The sequence below is a fragment of the Tamandua tetradactyla genome, chromosome 11 (assembly GCF_023851605.1).
Source record: "Tamandua tetradactyla isolate mTamTet1 chromosome 11, mTamTet1.pri, whole genome shotgun sequence".
In the NCBI taxonomy this organism is placed as follows: Eukaryota; Metazoa; Chordata; class Mammalia; order Pilosa; family Myrmecophagidae; genus Tamandua; species Tamandua tetradactyla.
In genome coordinates this window covers 88999493-89020706 of record NC_135337.1, presented here as the reverse complement: position 1 = coordinate 89020706, position 21214 = coordinate 88999493, and the positions used below count along the sequence as shown (strand labels likewise).

The 21214-nt window shown below is 47.4% G+C and overlaps 1 protein-coding gene across 10 annotated transcripts in view; it reads left to right on the top strand.

Moving 5' to 3' along the window:
• YJU2B (YJU2 splicing factor homolog B) overlaps window positions 1-21214 on the top strand; it is a 51434-nt gene that overhangs the window by 29067 nt on the left and 1153 nt on the right. For 8 of the 10 annotated variants that reach the window (XM_077121648.1, XM_077121645.1, XM_077121640.1 and 5 more), the window contains 7 exons: window positions 11146-11345; window positions 11982-12035; window positions 13547-13629; window positions 15597-15652; window positions 17423-17483; window positions 18303-18445; window positions 18552-18724. In XM_077121648.1, coding sequence (XP_076977763.1) covers window positions 11343-11345; window positions 11982-12035; window positions 13547-13629; window positions 15597-15652; window positions 17423-17483; window positions 18303-18445; window positions 18552-18724 — 573 coding nt within the window. In that variant the 5' untranslated portion in view covers window positions 11146-11342. Of the gene's footprint in view, window positions 1-8257; window positions 8364-8878; window positions 9173-11145; window positions 11346-11981; window positions 12036-13546; window positions 13630-15596; window positions 15653-17422; window positions 17484-18302; window positions 18446-18551; window positions 18725-21214 lie in introns of those variants that run through there. The other 2 variants (XM_077121644.1, XM_077121638.1) reach the window with 2 other exon arrangements.

Below are 21214 nucleotides of genomic sequence, written 5' to 3'. Positions count from 1 at the left end.
ATCAAGAAACGAATTCCATTTACAATTGCAACTAAAAGAATAAAATACCTAGGAATAAATTTAACTAAAGAGACAAAAAACCTATACAAAGAAAACTACAAAAAACTGTTAAAAGAAATCACAGAAGACCTAAATAGATGGAAGGGCATACCGTGTTCATGGATTGGAAGACTAAATATAGTTAAGATGCCAATCCTACCTAAATTGATTTACAGATTCAATGCAATACCAATCAGAATCCCAACAACTTATTTTTCAGAAATAGAAAAACCAATAAGCAAATTTATCTGGAAGGGCAGGGTGCCCCGAATTGCTAAAAGTATCTTGAGGGAAAAAAAAGAAGCTGGAGGTCTCATGCTGCCGGACTTTAAGGAATATTATGAAGCCACAGTGGTCAAAACAGCATGGTACTGGCATAAAGATAAATATATTGACCAATGGAATCGAATAGAGTGTTCAGATATAGACCCTCTCATCCATGGACAATTGATCTTTGATAAGGCAGTCAAGCCAACTCACCTGGGATAGAACAGTCTCTTCAATAAATGGTGCCTAGAGAACTGGATATCCATATGCAAAAGAATGAAAGAGGACCCGTATCTCACACCCTATACAAAAGTTAACTGAAAATGGATCAAAGATCTAAACATTAGGTCTAAGACCGTAAAACAGTTAGAGGAAAATGTAGGGAGATATCTTATGAAACTTACAATTGGAGGCGGTTTTATGGACCTTAAACCTAAAGCAAGAGCACTGAAGAAAGAAAGAAAGAAATGGGAGCTCCTCAAAATTAAACACTTTTGTGCATCAAAGAACTTCATCAAGAAAGTAGAAAGACAGCCTACACAATGGGAGACAATATTTGGAAACGACATATCAGATAAAGGTCTAGTATCCAGAATTTATAAAGAGAATGTTCAATTCAACAACAAAAAGACAGCCAACCCAATTACAAAATGGGAAAAAGACTTGAACAGACACCTATCAGAAGAAGAAATACAAATGGCCAAAAGGCACATGAAGAGATGCTCAATGTCCCTGGCCATTAGAGAAATGAAAATCAAAATCACAATGAGATATCATCTCACGCCCACCAGAATGGCCATTATCAACAAAACAAAAAATGACAAGTGCTGGAGAGGATGCGGAGAAAGAGGCACACTTATCCACTGTTGGTGGGAATGTCAAATGGTGCAACCATTGTGGAAGGCAGTTTGGCGGTTCCTCAAAAAACTGAATATAGAATTGCCATATGACCCAGCAATACCATTGCTAGGTATCTACTCAGAGGACTTAAGGGCAAAGACACAAACGGATATTTTCACACCAATGTTTATAGCGGCATTATTACAATTGCAAAGAGATGGAAACAGCCAAAATGTCCATCAACAGACGAGTGGCTAAACAAACTGTGGCATATACATACGATGGAATATTATGCAGCTTTAAGACAGAATAAACTTATGAAGCATGTAATAACATGGATGGACCTAAAGAACATTATGCTGAGTGAGTCTAGCCAAAAACTAAAGGACAAATACTGTATGGTCCCACTGATGTGAACCGACCCTCGAGAATAAACTTGGAATATGTCATTGGTAACAGAGACCAGCAGGAGTTAGAAACAGGGTAAGACAATGGGTAATTGAAGCTGAAGGGATACAGACTGTGCAACAGAACTAGATACAAAAACTCAAAAATGGACAGCACATAATACCTAATTGGAAAGTAATCATGTTAAAACACTGAATGAAGCTGCATCTGAGCTATAGGTTTTTGTTTTTTGTTTTTTTTTACTATTATTATTACTTTTATTTTTTTCTCTATATTAATATTCTTTATCTTTTTCTGTTGTGTTGCTAGTTCTTCTAAACCGATGCAAATGTACTAAGAAACGATGATCATGCATCTATGTGATGATGTTAAGAATTACTGATTGCATATGTAGAATGGTATGATTTCTAAATGTTGGGTTAATTTCTTTGTTTCCGTTAATTAATAAAAAAAAAAAAAAAAAAAGAATGTAGGTCCCTTCCTCCACCCGCCCTCTGCTCTTTTCCCTAAGTCAGTTTCCATTTGCCCCATAGGAAGTGGCCTGTGTCTGTTGTCTTTGTAGAATGGGCCCACGGTATTTCAGGCTGATGTTGGGGTTCCCTCGCCCACCCCATATGTGATAATAACTGGTAGGCTGTATGCGCTTGTTTGAATCTGTAGTGGACCCCAGAAAAGTCATGTCCTTTACTCCTCATTCAGTATTGCTGGGTGGGAGCATTTTGATTGTTCCTATGGAGATGTGACCCACCCAATTGTGGGTGGTAACTTTTAATTAGATGATTTCCATGGAGGTGTGTCTCCACCTATTGTAAGTGAAGCTGTTTACTGGAATTCTTTAAAAGAGAAAGCATTTTGGAAAGAGTTCCTTTTGTAGAGCCATGAGAAAGCCAGCAGATGCCGCCATGTTCGCCATGTGCTCTTCCAGCTGAGACAGAAACATTGAACTTCATCAGCCTTCTTGAACCAAGGTATCTTTCCCTGGATGCCTTAGATTGGACATTTCTATAGACTTATTTTAACTGGGACATTTTTTCAGCCTTAAAATTGTAAATTAGCAATTTATTAAATTCCCCTTTTTAAAAGCCATTCTGCTTCTGGTATATTGCATTCCGGCAGCTTACAAAATAGAACACTGTAAGTTTGCTAGCTGCTGGAATGCAATATACCAGAAATGGAATGGATTTTATAAAGGGAATTTAATAAGTTTACAGTTCTAAGCCTATAAAAATGTCCAAACTAAGAGGTGGTGGCGTGAGTGAGGAGGGGAAGGCTAGCTGCCAAAAACTTTACTGAACTGTACTGTGAATGTGTTAAGGTTCCTGAGCCAAGTGGCTTGGACCCTGATTGCCCAAGGAAGTAGGCTAGATGCAGGAGTGGCTCAGCCTGATCAGGCCCCTCCCACCCTAGTTTGTAAAAGTAAAGTAAGATACTTTACTTCAAGGAAGGCTCATGGGTCAGGATCCCTCTGTCAGCTGGGTAGTCACCTGACTGACATCTGCTAGAGGTCCCTTACTTCTGGGCTGTGTTGCTTTCGGTCTCTGTTCCTCTTGGCTGTTTCTCCTCACTTTGTTTCTCCGGGGCTGGCTTTCATCTCTGCAGGTTCTGACTTGATCAGCATCTCATGGTGACATCTGCTGGGCTCCAAGCACCTCCAAGCATCTGCATTTCTGTTTTCCAAGCGTCAGAATCTGTCAGCTCTGCTCTGGCGCAGGCACTGTCCCTGTGGGCTCTCCCTCTCTCCAGAATGTTTCCTCTTTTAAAGGATTCCAGTAAACTTATCAAGACCCACTTGGAATGGGTGGAGCCACATCTCCATCTAATTAAAAAGTCACACCCATAGTTGGGCATGCCACATCTCCATGGAGATTATCTAATCAAAAGTTTCCACCCTACAATATTGAATTAAGATTAAAAGCAGCAGATGTCTCCAAAGATTGGATCAGGATTAAAACATGGCTTTTCTGAGGTGCACAATACTTTCAAACAGGCACATCTCCCTTGAAATTGAAAACTTCTCATGCTTCCACCTTCCAAAAATATCTCTCACAGAGGTGTTTGTGTGGCTTTTCAGTCACACCTCTTGGCTCAGGTGCAAGACAGAGTCTCACCCAAAATCCAGATTGTTTAAGTGAGATTACAGGGGTAATGTTTCCTCAGTGTTATGAGTTGAACTGTGTGCTTGTTTGAAAGGATTGCGTACCCTAGGAAAGCCATGTTTTAATCTTGATCCATCTCGTGATAGCAGCCATTTCTTTGAATCCCTGTTCAGTACTACAGGGTGGAAACTTGATTAAATTATCTCCATGGAGATGTGACTCATCCAATCATGAATAGCAGCCTTTCATTAGAGGGAGATGTGGCTCCACCCATTCCAGGTAGGTCTTGATTAGTTTACTGGAATCCTTTAAAAGAGGAAACATTTTGGAAAAGCCTTGAGAGCCACGGGAACCACGAGAGCCTAGGCAGCCAGAGACCTTTGGAGATGAAGAAGGGAAATGCCCCCGGGGTAGTTTCAAAAAATAAGAAGCCTGGAGAGAAAGCTAGCAGACGTTGCCATGTTCGCCACGTGCCTTTCCAGCTGAGAGAGAAACCTCGAACTTCATCGGCTTTTCTTGAGTGAAGGTAACCTCTCGTTGGTGCCTTAATTTGGACATGTTTATAGACTTGCTTTAACGGAGACATGTTCACGGCCTTAGAACTGGAAACTAACAACTTAATAAATTCCTCCTTTTAAAAGCTGTAAGGCTGTTCCGTTTCTGGTATATCACATTTTCACAGCTAGCAAACTGGATCAAACTGTGTCCCCCAAAAAGATATATTGAAGTCCTAACCCCCAGCCCCTCAGAATGGTACCTGATTTGGAAAAAAGGATCACTGCAGATGAAATCAGCTACGATGGGGTCGTACTGAAATAGGGTGGACCCTAATCCAACATGAACTAGGTCCTTTTAGAGGCAGAAACATGCGGGAGAAGGCTGTGTGAAGACGGGAGTGTCTACAAGCCAAGGAACGCTGAGGGACGTTGGCCACCACCAGAAGCTGGAAGAGGCAAGGAAGGATTCTCTCCTACAGACTTCAGAAGGAACACAGTCCTGCTGACACTTTGATTTCAGACTTCCGGCCTCCAGAACGGTGAGACAATACATTTCTGCTGTTTTAAGCTGCCGGCTTTGTGGTACTTTGTTATAGCAGCCTCAGGACACAAAGATACTCGGTGTCTTGGTTTTCAAGGCTGCTGCAACAAATACCACACCATGGATTGACTTAAACAATGAAGATGGATCGTCCTGGGGTTTGCGGAGGCTAAGAGTCCTGCTTTCTCTCCCAAAGACACTGTGGTGCCTGCTGCTGGCAATCCTTGGGTTCTTGACTTGTATTTCTGCCTCTAGTCACATGCTGATGTCTTTGACTTTCTTGTTTCTGTGACTTCCTGGTTCTCTCTATGAGGTCCCCAGTAATCTGGATGATGACCCACTCTCAGTCAGTTGGGCCATGCCTTAATTAAAAATAACAGCTTCAAGAAGTCCTCTGTGCAATGGGTTCAAACCCACAGGAATCTGGATTAAAATCAAGATGTTTCCCTTTATCCAATGTATGGACAGATGAGTGGGAAAAAAAGACAAAAAACAAATAAATTATAGGGGGGTGTACTGGTTTGAAAGGATGGATGCCCCTAGAAAAGCCAGGTTTTCATCTAAATCCCACTTCGTAGAGGCAGAATAATCCCTATTCAATACTATATGTTTGAATCTGTCATTAGATCTCCCTGGAGATGTAACCCAATCAAGAGTGCTTGTTAAACTGGATTAGGTGACGACGTGTCTCCACCCATTTGGGTGGGTCTTGATTAGTTTCTAGAGTCCTATAAGAGAGGAAACATTTTGGAGAATGAGAGAGTCAGAGAGAACAGAGCAGAATGACATAGCCACGAGAAGCAGAGTCCACCAGCCAGCGACCTTTGGAGATGAAGAAGGAAAATGCCTCCCGGGGAGCTTCATGAAACAGGAAGCCAGGAGAGAAAGCTAGTAGATGACGCCGTGTTTGCCATGGGCTCTTCCAGATGAGAGAGGAACCCTGACTGTGTTCACCATGTGCCTTCTCACTTGAGAGAGAAACCCTGAACTTCATCAGCCTTCTTGAACCAAGGTATCTTTCCCTGGATACCTTTGATTGGACATTTCTATAGACTTGTTTTAATTGGGACATTTTCTCAGCCTTGGAATTGTAAACTAGCATCTGATTGAATTCCCCTTTTTAAAAGCCATTCTGTTTCTGGTATATTGCATTCAGCAGCTAGCAAACTAGAATGGAGGCATAAGAGGTAGGGGACATTTTGGGCTCCCTTTTACCTTTACTTTTATTTTTATTCTTATTTTTATGCTTATGGAGTAATGGAAATGTTCAAAAACCTATTGAGAGCATCAATGCACAACCATGTGATGATACTGTGAACCACTGATTGTATACAGTGGATGATTAAATGATACATGAATATACCGCAATAACATTGCATTAAAAAAAAAGATCAAGGTGTCTATATTGGATCAAGGTGTCTACAACTTAATCTCACACACTCAGGATCTGCAGACATGCCTCTGTCCAGACCCCATTCCTTTGCCTCGCTCCTATTAATTCAGCAAGGATTTGCTCAGGGGTCACCCTTTAAAGGGATCTTGTTGATCCCCACACCTGTCCATTCACCAAAACTCCACTATGGTTAAACAGTCTTCTGGGTTCCCCAGCCCTTGTGTTTGGCAATACCATCCAAAGCAGTACAGCTCATAGGTTAAGGGCACCAGAACATGGAGAGTAAATCCTTCACCGCTCCTGGCTGTGTGACCTTGGGCCAGTTACTTAACCTTCCTCGGCCTGGCTCATCTGTAAAGTGGAAATGATAGCGTATCTATCACCTAATATGCATCTAAGTAATTTACAGCTGTCTGATGAGAACTGCGCACTGAAAATGCAGCAACATAATTACAGGAGGATTTATTTGTGAGGCACATAGAACACGGCCTGGCACGAAATAATATAGTATAATAGAAGCAGCAGTAATAGTAACAGTAGCAGGGTCATTACTCTCACAGTGCATCAGTAAACCACCAGCAGATTTCTCTGTCTCATCACTAAGAGGACATGTTCTGGACATGACTCCCAGGGGGATAAATCTCCCTGGCAATGTGGGACATGACTCCTGGGGATGAGCCAGGACCCAACATCAAGGGACTGAGAAAGCCTTCTTGACCAAAAGGGGGAAGAGAGAAATGAGACAAATAGTTTCAGTGGATGATAGATTTCAAACAGAGTCAAGAGATTATCCTGGAGGTTATTCTTATACATTTTATAGATATCACTTTTTAGTTTTTGGTGTATTAGAGTGGCTAGAGGGAAGTACCTGGAACTGTTGAACCATATTCCAGTATCCTTGATTAATGAAGATGAATTTATAACTACATAGCTTTTACAATGTGACTAAGTGATTGTGAAAATCTTGTGGCTGATTGCTCCCTTTATGCAGTATATGGATTGATGAGTAAAAGAACAAGGACAAAAATAATAAGGTGTGCGTGTGTGTGCGTGCAAGGGTAGTTCAGTGGCAGAATTCTCGCCCGCCATGTGGGAGACCAGGTTCAATTCCCCGCCCACGCACTTCCCCCAAAAAATTTTTTTTTCCAACAAATAGTGCTGCAATAACAAGATAGTCACATGCAAAAAAGAATGAAATGTGACCCCACCATTCAGCATACAAAAAAGTAAGTATAAATAAAAATAATAGAGAGAGATAAGGGGTTTTAAAATACTAGGTAGACTGCAATAGTAGTGGTCAATGAGAGGGATATATGGTTTTCTTCTTTTGTCTTTTTCTTTCTTTTTCTGGAGTGGTGCAAATATTCTTAAAAAAGATCGTGATGATGAATACACAATAATGTTATTTTATTGTGAGCCATGGATTGCATACTTTGGATGGACTGTATGGGGTGCGAAGGTATCAGTAAAAAAATTGTTTAAAAGAAAAAGAAGGCGTGTTCTTTGCTTTGCGAAACTCCCAGGATGTTGCATATAGCAGGCCACAGGCAAACATCTGTTAAATGAACAAATGAACAATCAGATACAGTTAAGCCCTACAGGGCATAAAACTAAGTTCGAAAGCCACTTCCCCGTGCAGAGGGCACAGCCAGGGTGGCCCAGAGAGGCTCTAAAACAAAGGACAAGGCTGGGCACACTTCTTTTGCAAGGGGCCAGATATTAAACAGTTTAGCTTTTATGGGACGTAAACTCTGCGCTGCAGCCATTTACTTCAATCACTAACGCCTTAAAACAGCCACAGAGGACAGATAAAGAATGCGCCTGGCTGTGTTCCAATAAAACTTTATTTATGGACACTGAAACTTGAATTTCATATCACGCTCGTGAGTCATGAAATATTAGTCTGGTCTTGATTTTTTCCCCAAATAAATATACAAATAATTACAAATTCTTAAATTTGTACTTAAAAACACAAATCAAGTCTTAGTTCCCCAGCTGCCCCCTACAGCACCTGGGAGGCGCTGTCACCAAAACGAGCTTCGGACTGGGCCTGGCGGAGGGGGCGGGGCAGCGGGTGGAGCGTCGTGACGCGCCAGCGGTTGGTTGGGAGGGACAGACGTGGATTGGTCCGATCCGGTGGCGTTTTCGGCGTCTAGCCAATCAGCGTGGTGCTGCCGCCCAGCGCCAGGAGCTCGCGTCACGCGGAGGGGACTCACGCCCTCTTCGCGCGCCGCACGAGCATTTCCGGGCGCAGTCGCGGCATGACGTCAGTAGGAGGGCAGGTAAGTGCCCTGAGGTCTGAGGGGCGGGCGGACGAGGCCTGGAGGGGCCGGTGGTCTCGCTGTCGCCTCTCGTCTCAGCCTCGGAGCCGCCCGGAGCGGACGCGCGCGCCACGGGCCTGGGGCCTCGGCGGGAGCGTGCCTGACGCCCGGAGGCGGCCGAGGGCCGGGGCTGTGACACCCCCAACCCGAGCCCCCCAGGCGCCTCCCCTCACCCCCAACCCAAATTCCCCAGATTTCGGCTGCAAACCCGGCCCCGGCCCGCACCTGCATGGTGCTTAGGGGACACCTCGGTTCTTCATCTGGAAGACGGGCCCTAGAAGTCCCTGCCTCGCTGGGCTGAGGTATTTTGTAGGATGACCGGTGAAAAGTCTAAGTAACCCAAGCTGCCAACATTTAGCGCCCATTCAGTGGGCATTTAGCGCCCACTCAGGCGCTGTCAGAAGCACTTTATTTCAGTCACTGAGTTTGTACAGCAACCCTGTCACGTTGATACTTACACAGGCCCCATTTTACAGATGAAGAAACTGAGGTCCAGAGGGAGGAATCGGTTGAACTAGGCTCACACAGCTAGGACGCAGCGGAGTGGAGATTCGAACCCAAGCCCTAAGTCCTGGAATCTTGTGACTACTCTTGACCCCAAAAACCAGATTCCTAGAAATCCACCCTGAAGCCCAACCGGTACCACTTAATGGAGTGGTAAAACCATCTTAAGACCTCCAGATTCTGTAAACTCAGTACTTACTCTGTGCAAGCACTTCTGTGTCCTTTCATTCATAGCCACCCCGAGAGTCACCTTGTTTTCTTTACAGGTGAGCAAATATAAGCTCAGGGCTGTGTTTTTTCACATGCTGGCTAGGGTCTCCCAGCTAGTGAGTCCTAGAGCTGGGATTGCAAACCCAGGGAACTGAGACTCCAAAACTGGACAGTTAGCGATATTGTTGACAAAGGAATTTTTAAGTTGGAACTGTCTTTAGGAAATTCTTGTCCTGTGGGCATGCTTTGCAGATGGAGGATTTGGGACTGAGAAAGGTTCAGTGTGATGGTGGGACAGTTTACAACCAACTTCGTACCCTAGCTCTGCTCCCTCGTCAGCTTCTGACTCTGAGCATGTGGCTTAACCTGCACACGCCCCCTTCCCCCCCGCAACGTCCTCATTTGTCGCCTGAAAATAATATAACAATATGGACTGACTGAGGCACTGCGTGTTAAACCCAGGCTGCATTGCCTGGCACATAGTTCCCATTAGCAATCTTGCAGTTATTTGGGTAGAAACAGTCAGAGACCAGGCTACCTGACTCCAGTGCAGGAATAGCAAACTATGGCCCGTGGGCCGAAACCAGCCCTCCACCCAATTTCGTTTAGCTCTGGGGCTAAGAATGGCTTTTAAATGATTGGGGGGGAAAAAAATCAAAGGAAGAATCTTTTGCGACAGGTGAAAATTATGAAAAATTCAAACTTCTTTGTCCAAAAGTAAAGTTGTGTTGGCATGTGGCCACGCCATTCACTTATCTTTTTCCTGTGGCTGCTTTCAAACAACTATAGCAGAATTGAGTTGTTGGGACAGAATGGCTCCAAAACCAGAAATATTCACTATCTGGCCCGGAAAAGTTTTGTCAGTGCCCATTCTAGAAGAGGCCTCATTGCCTAGGAATATCTTTCTTTCACAGTATAAAGTAGAACTTTTAAGTCTCTCCTCCAAACATGCAGGGCCTGGTTTAAGGAGCCTCTGTGTTAGAAACCTGTATCACCAGGACTGATTCTTACAGAACCTGTATCAGTTATCTCAGTCATTCATTCAGTCACTGTTATTGGGGTGCCAGGTGTATTCAGTCGGGGAGATAGACTGGACACGAAACAGGTACAAGGCTATGTAACGAGAACTCTGGGAAAGAAACTTTAGATCCGGTGGTCAGCGGGTAATACTTAAGCCAAGAGCTGATACAGAGAGCAAGCTGGCCAGGGAGACAGCTGGTGGAAGGGCATTCAAGACAGGGGAATCCCTAGAGGCAAGGGCCCTGTATTTGGCCTTCCTTTGAAGACAGCCAGAAAGCCAGTGTGGCTGGCTCAAGGTAAGAGGGAAAGAGCTGAGAGGTGGGCTCAGAGGGACAGGCAAGAACCCCATTGGTTTTTTCCTGAAAATGTTAATTTACTGGAAGAGTTGAAGCAGGGGAGTGACACATCAGATTTATATTTTAAACGGTTGCTGTGGGAGAGCAGACTTGGGAAGGAGGGGCAAGGGCAGAGCCAGGAGACCAGGGAAGAGGTGAGTGATGCTGGGGCTGGACCTGGTGAGGTTGTGGAGGGTGCAAGAAGTATCCGATTTGAAATATCTCTCTTGGCTGTGCAGCAGACAGAACATTGTTCTTTTTTTTAATGCTCTTTTATTGAAATATATTCATATACCCATCAAAGTATATAATCCCTGGCTCACAGTATCATCACATAGTTGTGCATACATCCCCATGATCAATTTTAGAACATTTTCATTACTCCAGAAAAGAAATTTTGAAAAGAACCCAAATCTTCCAATACCCATTATCGTCCCCTATTATTGACACATAGTATTGGTGTGTTACATTTGTTACTCTTGATGAGAGAGTATTAAAATAACACTATTAACTCCAGTCCATAGTTTGCAGTAGGTTCATTTTTACCACATACCCCTTTTGTTAACAGTATCATATGTTTGTTATAACAGTATCATGTTTGTTCTAGTTCATGAAAGAACATTTTTATGTTTTTAAGTTAATCACAGATATTACAATGTTACTTTTCTAAACAGACAAGCGCTACCCTCTGGATGCCTCTTACTCTTGGGAGGGACTCGCCTGGACTGGCACCACCACACAGCCCACGACACCTTCACAGGAGACCCCTGCACCCCCCCTTCCTGGCTCCCTAGGACTGGACCCTGGGTCAGCCTGTCTTGTCTTTTCACATTGCCCACGTGAGGGTGAGGAGCAATAGGCCGCTACCAAGATGGTGAGTAAACAGTCTCATGCTTGTCATACCCCTCAGGAGCCCCTTTCCTCCCACTCCCAGTATCCCTTCAGCCTCAGGCTCTCTGAGCTCTAAGATAGTATTTTCAAACTTTGGTCATAACTTTTGGTACAGTGGTTCTCAATTCTCACTGTACTTTGAAATCACCCAGTGAGCTTTTAAAAAGCCAGATGCCCAAGCTCCAATGTCCCAGACCAGGTTCTTTACCAGGAGAGCCTCGGGAGGTGATGCCCAGGCATCCATGCCTTGTAACAAGCAGCCACATTCGAGAAACACTGCTTGGGTGGGTCATGAAATCAGTGTAGCAGGTGGCAGCCAGCATTTAAAAGGAGAGAGAGCATACAGTCTTGTGGTCAGGTAAGGGTCGTCTCACAAAGCCTGTGTTTCAGCTGTGTTATGTGCATATTTACATAGCTGCAGCCTAAATTATTTACTACTGAGAGTCATGGTCCCCCCCCCAAAAAGAAGTTTGAAAGCCGCCTCTCTAAGATAATCATGTGGTATTTTCCACATCAGCCATAGCGGGTTATTTGCCCCACCCAAGCCCTGGGCCAAGAGGCTGCGCCCCCAGGTTAACTGCAGCCCCTCACTGAGTCACATCTCTCTCCTGCTTTCCAGGGTGAAAGAAAAGGTGTGAACAAGTATTACCCTCCAGATTTCAATCCAGAAAAGGTAAGAGGCAGGTAGCCTTCTCTGAGTCCACCATTGCTACAGCAGCCAGAGGGCAGGGCCTCATGGCACGTGGTTCTTTCCTGGGGAGGCGATGGGGGCTAATGGGTTCTGCTGTGACATGAGCTTCTGGGCTGTCTTCACTTCTTAATGACCCTTTAACCCTGTGCCAGGTATTGGTCTTGGTGCATTTCTAGAAGAGCTTGGGGCAAGGTCCAGCACGCAGGCTCTGGGGTCATACACTCCTCCACTGGCCTCTTTGCTCAGCCCCGCTCTCGCCTCTGGACCACTGTCCCCTCTGCTGCACCTTCTGCCTAGACCCTCTTCCTCCCCTTAGCCCAAAGCTCACTTCCCCACTTCCTTTAGGTCTGTGCTCCAATGTGACCTCAGAGAGGTCCTCCCTGACCACCAACTCATTCTGTGTCCCCCCACCTAGTCCTTTATTTTTTTAATTGTGGTAACAAATATAGAACATAAAATTTCCCCACTTTAACCATTATTGAGTGTGCAATTCAGCAGCATTACATGTACACTGTTGTGCTCCTTTCACCACCATCCATGTCCAAAACACCTCCATCACCCCAAAATGAAACTCCACACCTATTAAGCAGTAAGTCCCCCTATTCTCTCTCCTCCCAGCCCCCAGTAACCTTTTACCTACTTTCTGTCTCTCTGATTTACTTATTCTAGGTATTTCATATAAGTGGGATTGTACAAAATGTATCCTTTTGTGTCTGGCTTCTTTCACTTAGCATAATTTTTTTTCAGGTTCAGAATTTTATTGTAGCATGGATCAGAATCTTACTCCTTTTTATGGCCGAATAATATTCCATTGTCTGGATGGACCACATTTTCTTTATACATTCTGGATTGCCCGTCCTTTATCTTTCTAACCCTTAGAACTAGCTAATGTATTTTTCACTCATTTGTGAGCTGTCAGTCTCCCCTACTAGAACATCTGTCCCCCAAGGGCAGGGATGTCTCTCCCTGGCATCCACTCAAATGGCTGTTGAGTGAATTAGCAGATCCTCTTGTATGGTCTTGGGCACACGACTCAGTTTCCCCATATGTCAAAAGGGGGAAGTAAAATGGCCTACCCTCGTGGACTCACTGGGGGATAAAATGAGATGATACACATAAAGAACCCAGTAAGCATTTGCCGGTGCTATCATCTCACCTAATCCCTCACACAAAACCCAGAGGGAATGACAATCATTATTCCTGGTGACAGGGGAACTGAGATTCAGGAAGGTGAAAGCCGAAGTCATTTGCCCAAGGACACAGTGCTTTCAGCTCTTAAGCAGGAGATGTATATTTGCACTCAGGTATTCCTAATTCCAAGCCACCTGCTTCAACGAAACCCCTACCCTCCCTGGTGTTAAAATCCCCACAGGACATAAGAATGAGACCCTTCTCAACCCCTAAGCCACTTGGCCCAAAGCGGTGAGGACTGAAGAGAGCATAAACAAACTGGCTCAGCAGTGCTTACCTCTTCCCTCATCCTTTCCACACAGCATGGCTCCCTCAACCGATACCACAACAGCCACCCCCTTCGGGAGCGGGCTCGGAAGCTGTCACAGGGCATCCTCATCATCAGGTAAGGCCCCGGCAACACCTGCAAACACCTGCCTTTATGCCACCTGGTATCAGACTGAAGGAGAATTTCACACCCCCTGATTTCCCTAGCTCTGCAAGGTTATAGTTCCCTAACGCAAAAACCCACTGTCTCAGTCAGCTACTGCTGCATAACAAACACTAAGCATTTACTATTGATCACAGGTCTGTAGGTTAGCTGGATGCCTCCACTCAGCTTGGCTGGGCTTTGTTGATCTGGATCAGGCTTTCTCATGAAACTGGGGTCGGTTCAGCTGGCTGGGCACTAACTAGCTAACCAAGAATGGTCTTGGACCAGTATGATCTGGCTCTGCTCTACATGTCCCTCATCCTCCAGCAGGCTAGCCCAGGTTCTTTCCCAGGGCGGTGACAGGGTTCCACAAGACAGCACACAGAGGCCCCAAGACCTCTGGAGGCCAAGACCCAGAACCAGGACACCGTCACTTCTGTCTCATTCATTGCCCAAAACAAGTCAGGACACAAGGGGTGGCAATAAACTTTGCCTCTTGATGGGAGGAGCCATGGAGACACATTTCAGAGGGCATGGGTGTGGGGCAGGTACAGAATTACAGCCTCTACCACTGTCAGACCAGGGCAGTGGCCCTTCCCGCAGGCTCTCCTCTTGTTCCGGCCAGCAGCCCATGGGTCCTCCACTGCGGGAAGCACATACTGGCCTGTGAGGCTGACAGAGGAGGAAGAAACAAGAGCCCTTGTTTCTTCCTCCTCTGCCTCATCTTTCATCAGTCCTCAGGGTCAGATAGTTAGAGGGGTCTTAATTTCCTGGGGCCAAGTGCTTGAAACAACAGAAATTTACGCTCTCCCAGTCTTGAAGGTCAGAAGCCTGAAATCAAGGGGTCAGCTCCCTCCAAAACCTGGAAGGATGAATCCTTCCTTGCGTCTTCCCAGCTTCTGGTGTTTGCTGATGGTCCTTGGCATTCCTTGGCTTGTAGGCACATCACTCCAATCTCCACCTCTGTCTTCACATGGGTTTCTCCCCTTTGTGACCATCTCTGTCTCTCTTCTTCCCTTTTCCAGATAAGGTCACATTCACAGGTACTGTGGTTAGGACTTCAACTTGTCTTTCTGGACATCTCACCCATAATGGCTGAGAATGTCTGTAGAAGAGGAGTCAAGGTGACAGGTCCCAGGAGCCTTAGGAGGCACAAGGCCAGAGGGCACCTCAAAACTCCTGCTGTCTCCTCATGCCCCAGACCTGACCAAACTCACCTCACCTCAGTCCTTTGCACCCCATATCCATCCATCTGTTTGCTAAACACCCATCTCCATACATTTAGCTGCCTGGCATTTTCTCTTTGACACGACATCTCACTTTTATTTATTTATTACTTAGTGATTTTAGTTTGAAAGGAAGCCTATCACTTCTGTTCATAGAATGTCAGAGTCATATGATGTCAATAGAGCTGTTTAAAAAAATTATAATGACAGTAAAACAATTTTACTCAACTTCAACCAGGCACTGTGGCCTGAGACCAGCTCTCTCCTTTGCTCAGAAGGGAGTGTCAGTAGATGTATGGAAGAATGGCATGGCAAATATTAAAAGTTGGTGTATCTGGAGGAGGGGGAGATATGTTGGAATTCTCTGTATAGGTTTGGTATTATTTTTGCAAAAGTCCTATACATTTAGATTACTTCAGAGTAAAGAGTTAAATAGGGAGGTTTGCCCATGTGGCATTGTTGGCCCAGTAGCCCCCAGAGGAGACTCTGTCCTGGGCTCCATTAGTCGGCCAGAGAGCCACATAACAGAAGAGCCACAGTGTGCTTAGCCTGAAGTTGTCCTGAATCCCACTCTGGAAATATGGCCCTGAATTCTGCCCCCAGAATCAGGGTTGCATCCTGGACTGGGAGAACCTGCAGCCGTAGTTATAGGTGCCAAGAAGCAGAGAGCAGACAGACAAACACCTGGAAGTAAGATGTCCCCTGTCTTTATAGATTCGAGATGCCGTACAACATCTGGTGTGACGGCTGCAAGAACCACATTGGCATGGGTGAGTGCCTGAGTTCCCTCGAAGGTGCTGTCACCAGGTACCAAAAACTGAGGGGCTTAAAACATGGGAAAGGTATCTTCATACCTTTCTGGAGGCTAAAACTCTGAAATCAAGCTGTCAGCAGAGCAGCTGCCTCCAGGGCTCTAGGGGAGGAGCCTTTCTGGCCCCTTCCAGCTTCTGGGGGCTCCTGGCCTTCCTAGACTTGGGGCTGCATCACTCTAATGTCTTCCCCACCTTCATTTGGCCTTTTCTTCCCTGTGTGTCTGCAGGTCAGTGTCCAAATTTCCCTCTTCTTTTAAGGGCACCAGTCATTGGTTTTAGAGCCCGCCCTACTCCAATATGAATTCATCTTCCTAACCACATTTGCAAAGACCCCGTTTGCAGCTAAGCTCACATTCCGAGTTCCAAGTAGATGTGAATGGGGGTCGGGGGCACTCATCACCCTACTGTAGTGAGCTTTCCTGCCCTGCCCTTGCCCCAGCCCCAGCCTTGAACATGGAGTTCTGGAAACATCTGGCCCCTTTAACTCCCTGGCATGGTGCAGAGATACTCTCTGCCCAGGGCTCCCAATCCAGAATCAGGAGAAGTTGGGCACCCAAGTGACCCGCAGGCTGAGGGGAGTCCCTGAAGGGCAGTCAAGAGGCTGGGCTCTGGGTCGGCCATGGTGGCTCAGCAGGCAGAATTCTCACCTGCCATGCTGGAGACTCGGGTTCGATTCCCAGTGCCTGCCCATGTTTAAAAAAAAGTAAGAAAAAGAGGCTGGGCTCTGGGTTCAAGCACCTTCTCCACCACTTCCAACTCGGTGACCTTGGGCAAGCAACTGAGCCTCTGGGTGCCTCAGTTCACCTCATGCATGTCAGATCATAAGAGTCACCCCCCCCCCAAGTGGTATAGAAAGGGCTGAGAACAGTGTCAGCCCCTGTTCTTGCTGCCTGCTACCATCAGGACCCTTCACCATGCTGCAGGGGGGCAGAGAAACAGAAAGATGTGTGTCATGGCCCAGCTGAGCAGGCAACTTGACCCTTTCAGACCCCCTCCCTGCCCCATCTCCTCGAAACACCTCCCTCATGGGGAGCAGCTCCCTCTGCAAACAGGAGCCTGCATCTCTGGGCAGGAGGGAACAGACCTCATCACCTCAAAATGCCCTCCCCCCCATCAGATCCAGTGGGGATGTCAGACGCTCGGGGGACAGAGCTGGGCTGAGCCTGACACCACAGTCCCCCTCAGAGTCACTGACAGGAGCAGCAGTCTAGGACGTGGAACTCTAGCCAGGCAGTACCACCCCACCCATCCAGTTTTCTAGTTTAAGCTCTTTTTACCCAGCACGCAAGACCAAACAGAAGCATCTATGTTTTCTAACCAGCAAGCCAGCTTAAAAAACAACTCTGCTCATTCCCTTCAGTGCTCACCAAGTGCCAGCTACCGTTCTACGCAAGTCGTGTATATTTATCTCCTATGATACATGCTGCTGCCCTGCACAGAAAGTGTTAAATTCATCCCCAATTCATAGAGTGGGAAACTGAGGCCCAGAGAGGTGAGGCGGCTGGTGAGTGGTGCTGCTGGGATTTGAGCCCAGGCTCTTGGCCCCAGCCCACTCTGGGGGGAAACATCTCTCAGGCAGTTCGGACATTGCTCTGTCCCACCCCCCGTTCCAGCAGCCTTCCGGGTGCCCTCCCTCCCAGACAGCAAAATGTCACACCTGTCCATCCCCCATGCAGGGAAGACACCCCGGGGGTGGCTTGAGCCTCCACTCTGTTCCACCCCTCCCAGGTGTTCGTTACAACGCAGAAAAGAAGAAGGTTGGCAACTACTACACGACCCCCATCTACAGGTAGGGACAGCCTAGCAGGCGGCTCCGAGGGTGGATGGGGTGGCTGCAGGGCAAGGGGGCCACAAAGGAGCCTGAGCAGGACAGAAGCCTGTGCCCCCATCCTGATATCCATTCCCTGTGGGTCTCCTGGAAACTGTCCTGGGATGTCCATCAGGGCACATCCCTCCTCTCCCTGGAACCTTCTGTTGCTCCCACTGCCCTCGGAGCAAAAACCCAAGTCCTCCCACAGCCCACAAGGCCCCATATGAACTGCATCACCTCCCTGCTTCCATCTCTCCCATTTGCCCACTCATCCCTCCAGCCCCTCAGGCCTCCTTGGTCATCCTGAATACACCTGGGACAGCCCCACCTCTTTTTCCTTCCACTTGGAATACCCTTCCCTGTGTTTCCACAGGGCCCCTCACCTTCTCAGCTTCTGCTCAAAACTACTCTCAGGCTCTTTCTAAAGTGGTACCAGCCAATATCATATGCTGGACTCCTTACTGTCAGCACACCCTCCCAACTGGAACAGTTCCCCAAACAAGTGGGCTTGATTTGCTGTTGTGTCCCAGCAGCTGGCACCGAGCCCGCCACAAGGTGGCCTAGCCCATGAGCATCTGCTGAATGAATGAATAGGTGAATGAACGAATGATTGAACTTCAGCCTCACTGACAGAAAGTCATTACAGGCTGACGGGCCTGTGTCTCACCAGCAGTAGATTTCCGCGTGTAGGTGTTTAATAAATATTTGTTGAAGCATGGCAGAGGGTGGGAGAAAAGGAGGGTGTGGGGTTTTCCAGGCATCCCGCAGCCTCCTGACCCCTGCACGGCCCCCTCCCAGGTTCCGGATGAAGTGCCACCTCTGCGTCAACTACATCGAGATGCAGACAGACCCGGCCAGTTGCGACTACGTGATCGTGAGCGGGGCCCAGCGGAAGGAGGAGCGCTGGGACCTGGCAGACAATGAGCAGGTGCTGACCACAGGTGAGCCCCCCCTGCAGGTGAGCCCTTCCACCCGCCTGGCACACCCCCAGCAGCCATCTCCCTGACCCTAGGCCGCAAAGGCCCAGCCGCACTCCTGCCATTGCAGAGCATGAGAAGAAGCAGAAGCTGGAGTCGGACGCCATGTTCCGCCTGGAGCATGGCGAGGCCGACCGCAGCACACTCAAGAAGGCCCTGCCCACCCTGAGCCACATCCAGGAGGCCCAGAGTGCCTGGAAGGATGACTTCGCCCTCAATAGCATGCTGCGCAGAAAGTTCCGGGTGAGTGGGCTTCTCAGCTTGCTGGCGTCATAGGTACCTCTAGAGAGGAGAGTGCGTGGTGGGTCAAGACCCCAGTCCTGGCCCTACCCCACCTCCTCTGAGCCTCAGTTTCCCTGGTGGCCTGGAATCAGGACCCTACCTCACAATGTCCATGAAGGCACCTGGCCCAGTGGTCATTAGCCAGCAGGAATTCCTTTCCCTAGTGGGGAAAGGTGCTGCCGCTGGGCTTGGGGCAGGTAAGGCCCAGGAGCCCTGGGAGGCTGGCATGTCGGCCCTGACTCTATGGCAGGTGGCTGGCAAGACCCAGCAGGGCTGGGAGCTGGGACCTGGTCAGCTCCTAACTCCCATTTGTGGGCCCACTCTACTATTCAAAAATGAAATTCATAGATCATCACCTCAAAACCACCCCCATGTAATTTTCTAACTCATCTCCATGTGGCCCGTGCCCTCACTGTAATGGAAATAAAGATAAACGTGGGCATTTAAGTATGTAAATGCTCGGACAGGACATCTGAGCCTGGGTGCAGGTCCCAAGAAGGCACAGCTATAAGGTTACTTGGCACCCAGGCCACTGTCCCAGCGACAGTGAAACAGGGGTGCCAGGTCAGAGGGAGTCGGGGCCCTGACTCAGGCCCTCAGGACGGCCCACATGATGTAAGACTGTGCTCCCTCCTCCCTCACACTCTGGGTGTCCTGGACACTGGGCACTGAGGGTGGGCGTGTGCCCTGGGGCCTACAGGCAACTCTACCCCTGTCCACAGCTCCCCTCCACTCATCCTGCCACCCGTGTCCTTCCTGTCTCTTGGTCATTCTCGTGATCCTTTCAAGTAGAAGCTAAATCACTAGTCTTGTTCCTAAGGACATCAGTGAACGTGTTTGTGTTCAGCCAGGCTCTGCCCTGCGCCTTCTCTGTGTGTCCAGGAAGACATCCAGAACAAGCCCTGTTCACTCCCCCTGATAATCACCACTTCCCACCTCCGCACTGGTCCATCAGGCTCTCCCTTCAGATGATTTCTAGAATCTGACCTGTCAACCTGGCTCCCCAGCTCCTGCCCTCACACGTCCCCGTCTGTTCCCCCCATGGCGGCCAGAGGACACCTTTGCACACGTGAGCCAGGGTACGTCCCTCCTCTGCCCAGAACCTCCACAGCTCCCACCTCACCCGGAGCAAAATCCCAAGTCCTCACCACTTCCCACCAGGCTCTGCACGCGGTCTGCCTTATGATGTGCCTACCCTCATCTCCCCTTATTCTCTTGCTCCCACCAGCCACACTGGCCTTCCTTGCTGTTCCTCACCCACTCCAAGCACATCCCTGCCTCAGGGCCTTTGCACTTGCTGTCCCCCCTCTGCTTTCGGACACTTTTCATCCAGACCCCCAAATGCCCTCCCCAAAATGTCACCTTCTCAGAGAGGCCTTTCCTGAACACCTCCATTTAAAATGGACCCCCTTCTCCACAGGGTTTTCTCCTTAGCATCCACCATAGCCCTTATAACCTGTTTGTTTTATTTCTTGATTGTCTCACCCACTAGAATGATGGCTCCATAGAGGCAAGGATTTTTTTCTTTTTTAATTTTCATTGTGGTAACATGTATATACATTTATATAACAGAATTACCCATTCAGCCCAGTTTTAAGTATGCAGTTCAGTAGCATTAACATTCAATATTGTGCAACCATCACCACTGTCCATTACCAAGATTTTTCTTTCCCCCCAAACAGAAATTCTGTCCCCATTAAGCAGTAACTCCCCTTCCCCCTAATCCCCAGCCCCTGGCCATCTCTAATCAACTTTCCATCTCTGTGAATTTGCCTGTTCCAGATATTTCACCTAAGTGGATTTATCCAAAGGTGTTTTTTTGTTGCTGGCTTCTTTGAGCATGATGTTTTTAAGGGTTCATCCCTGTGGTAGCACCTATCAGAGCTTCATTCTTCTTTACAGCTGAGTAGTACCCCATTGTATGGATGGACCACATTTTGTTTATCCATTTGCCCCTTGATAGACACATCAGACAAAGATTCTTGTCTGGTCATTGTCCCCAGTGCTTCAAACAAGGCCTGGCACACCTGGTGTATTAGTTAGTGTTCTCTAGAGAAACAGAATCGACAGGGAACACTCGCAAATATAAAATCTATAAAAGTGTCTCACGTGACCGTGGGAACGCAGTGTTCAAAATCCGCAGGGCAGGCTGTGAAGCCGACGATTCCGATGGAAGGTCTGGACGAACTCCACAGGAGAGGTTCACCAGCTGAAGCAGGAATATTGCCTGTCTCTTCTGAATCCTCCTTAAAAGGCTTCCCATGATTAGATTAAGCATCACTCATTGCAGAAGACACTCCCCTTTGACTGATTACAAATGGAATCAGCTGTGGATGCAGCTGACACGCTCATGATCTAATTCTATGAAATGTCCTCATTGCAACAGACAGGCCGGCACTTGCCCAACCAGACAAACAGGTACCACCACTTGGCCAAGTTGACACATGAACC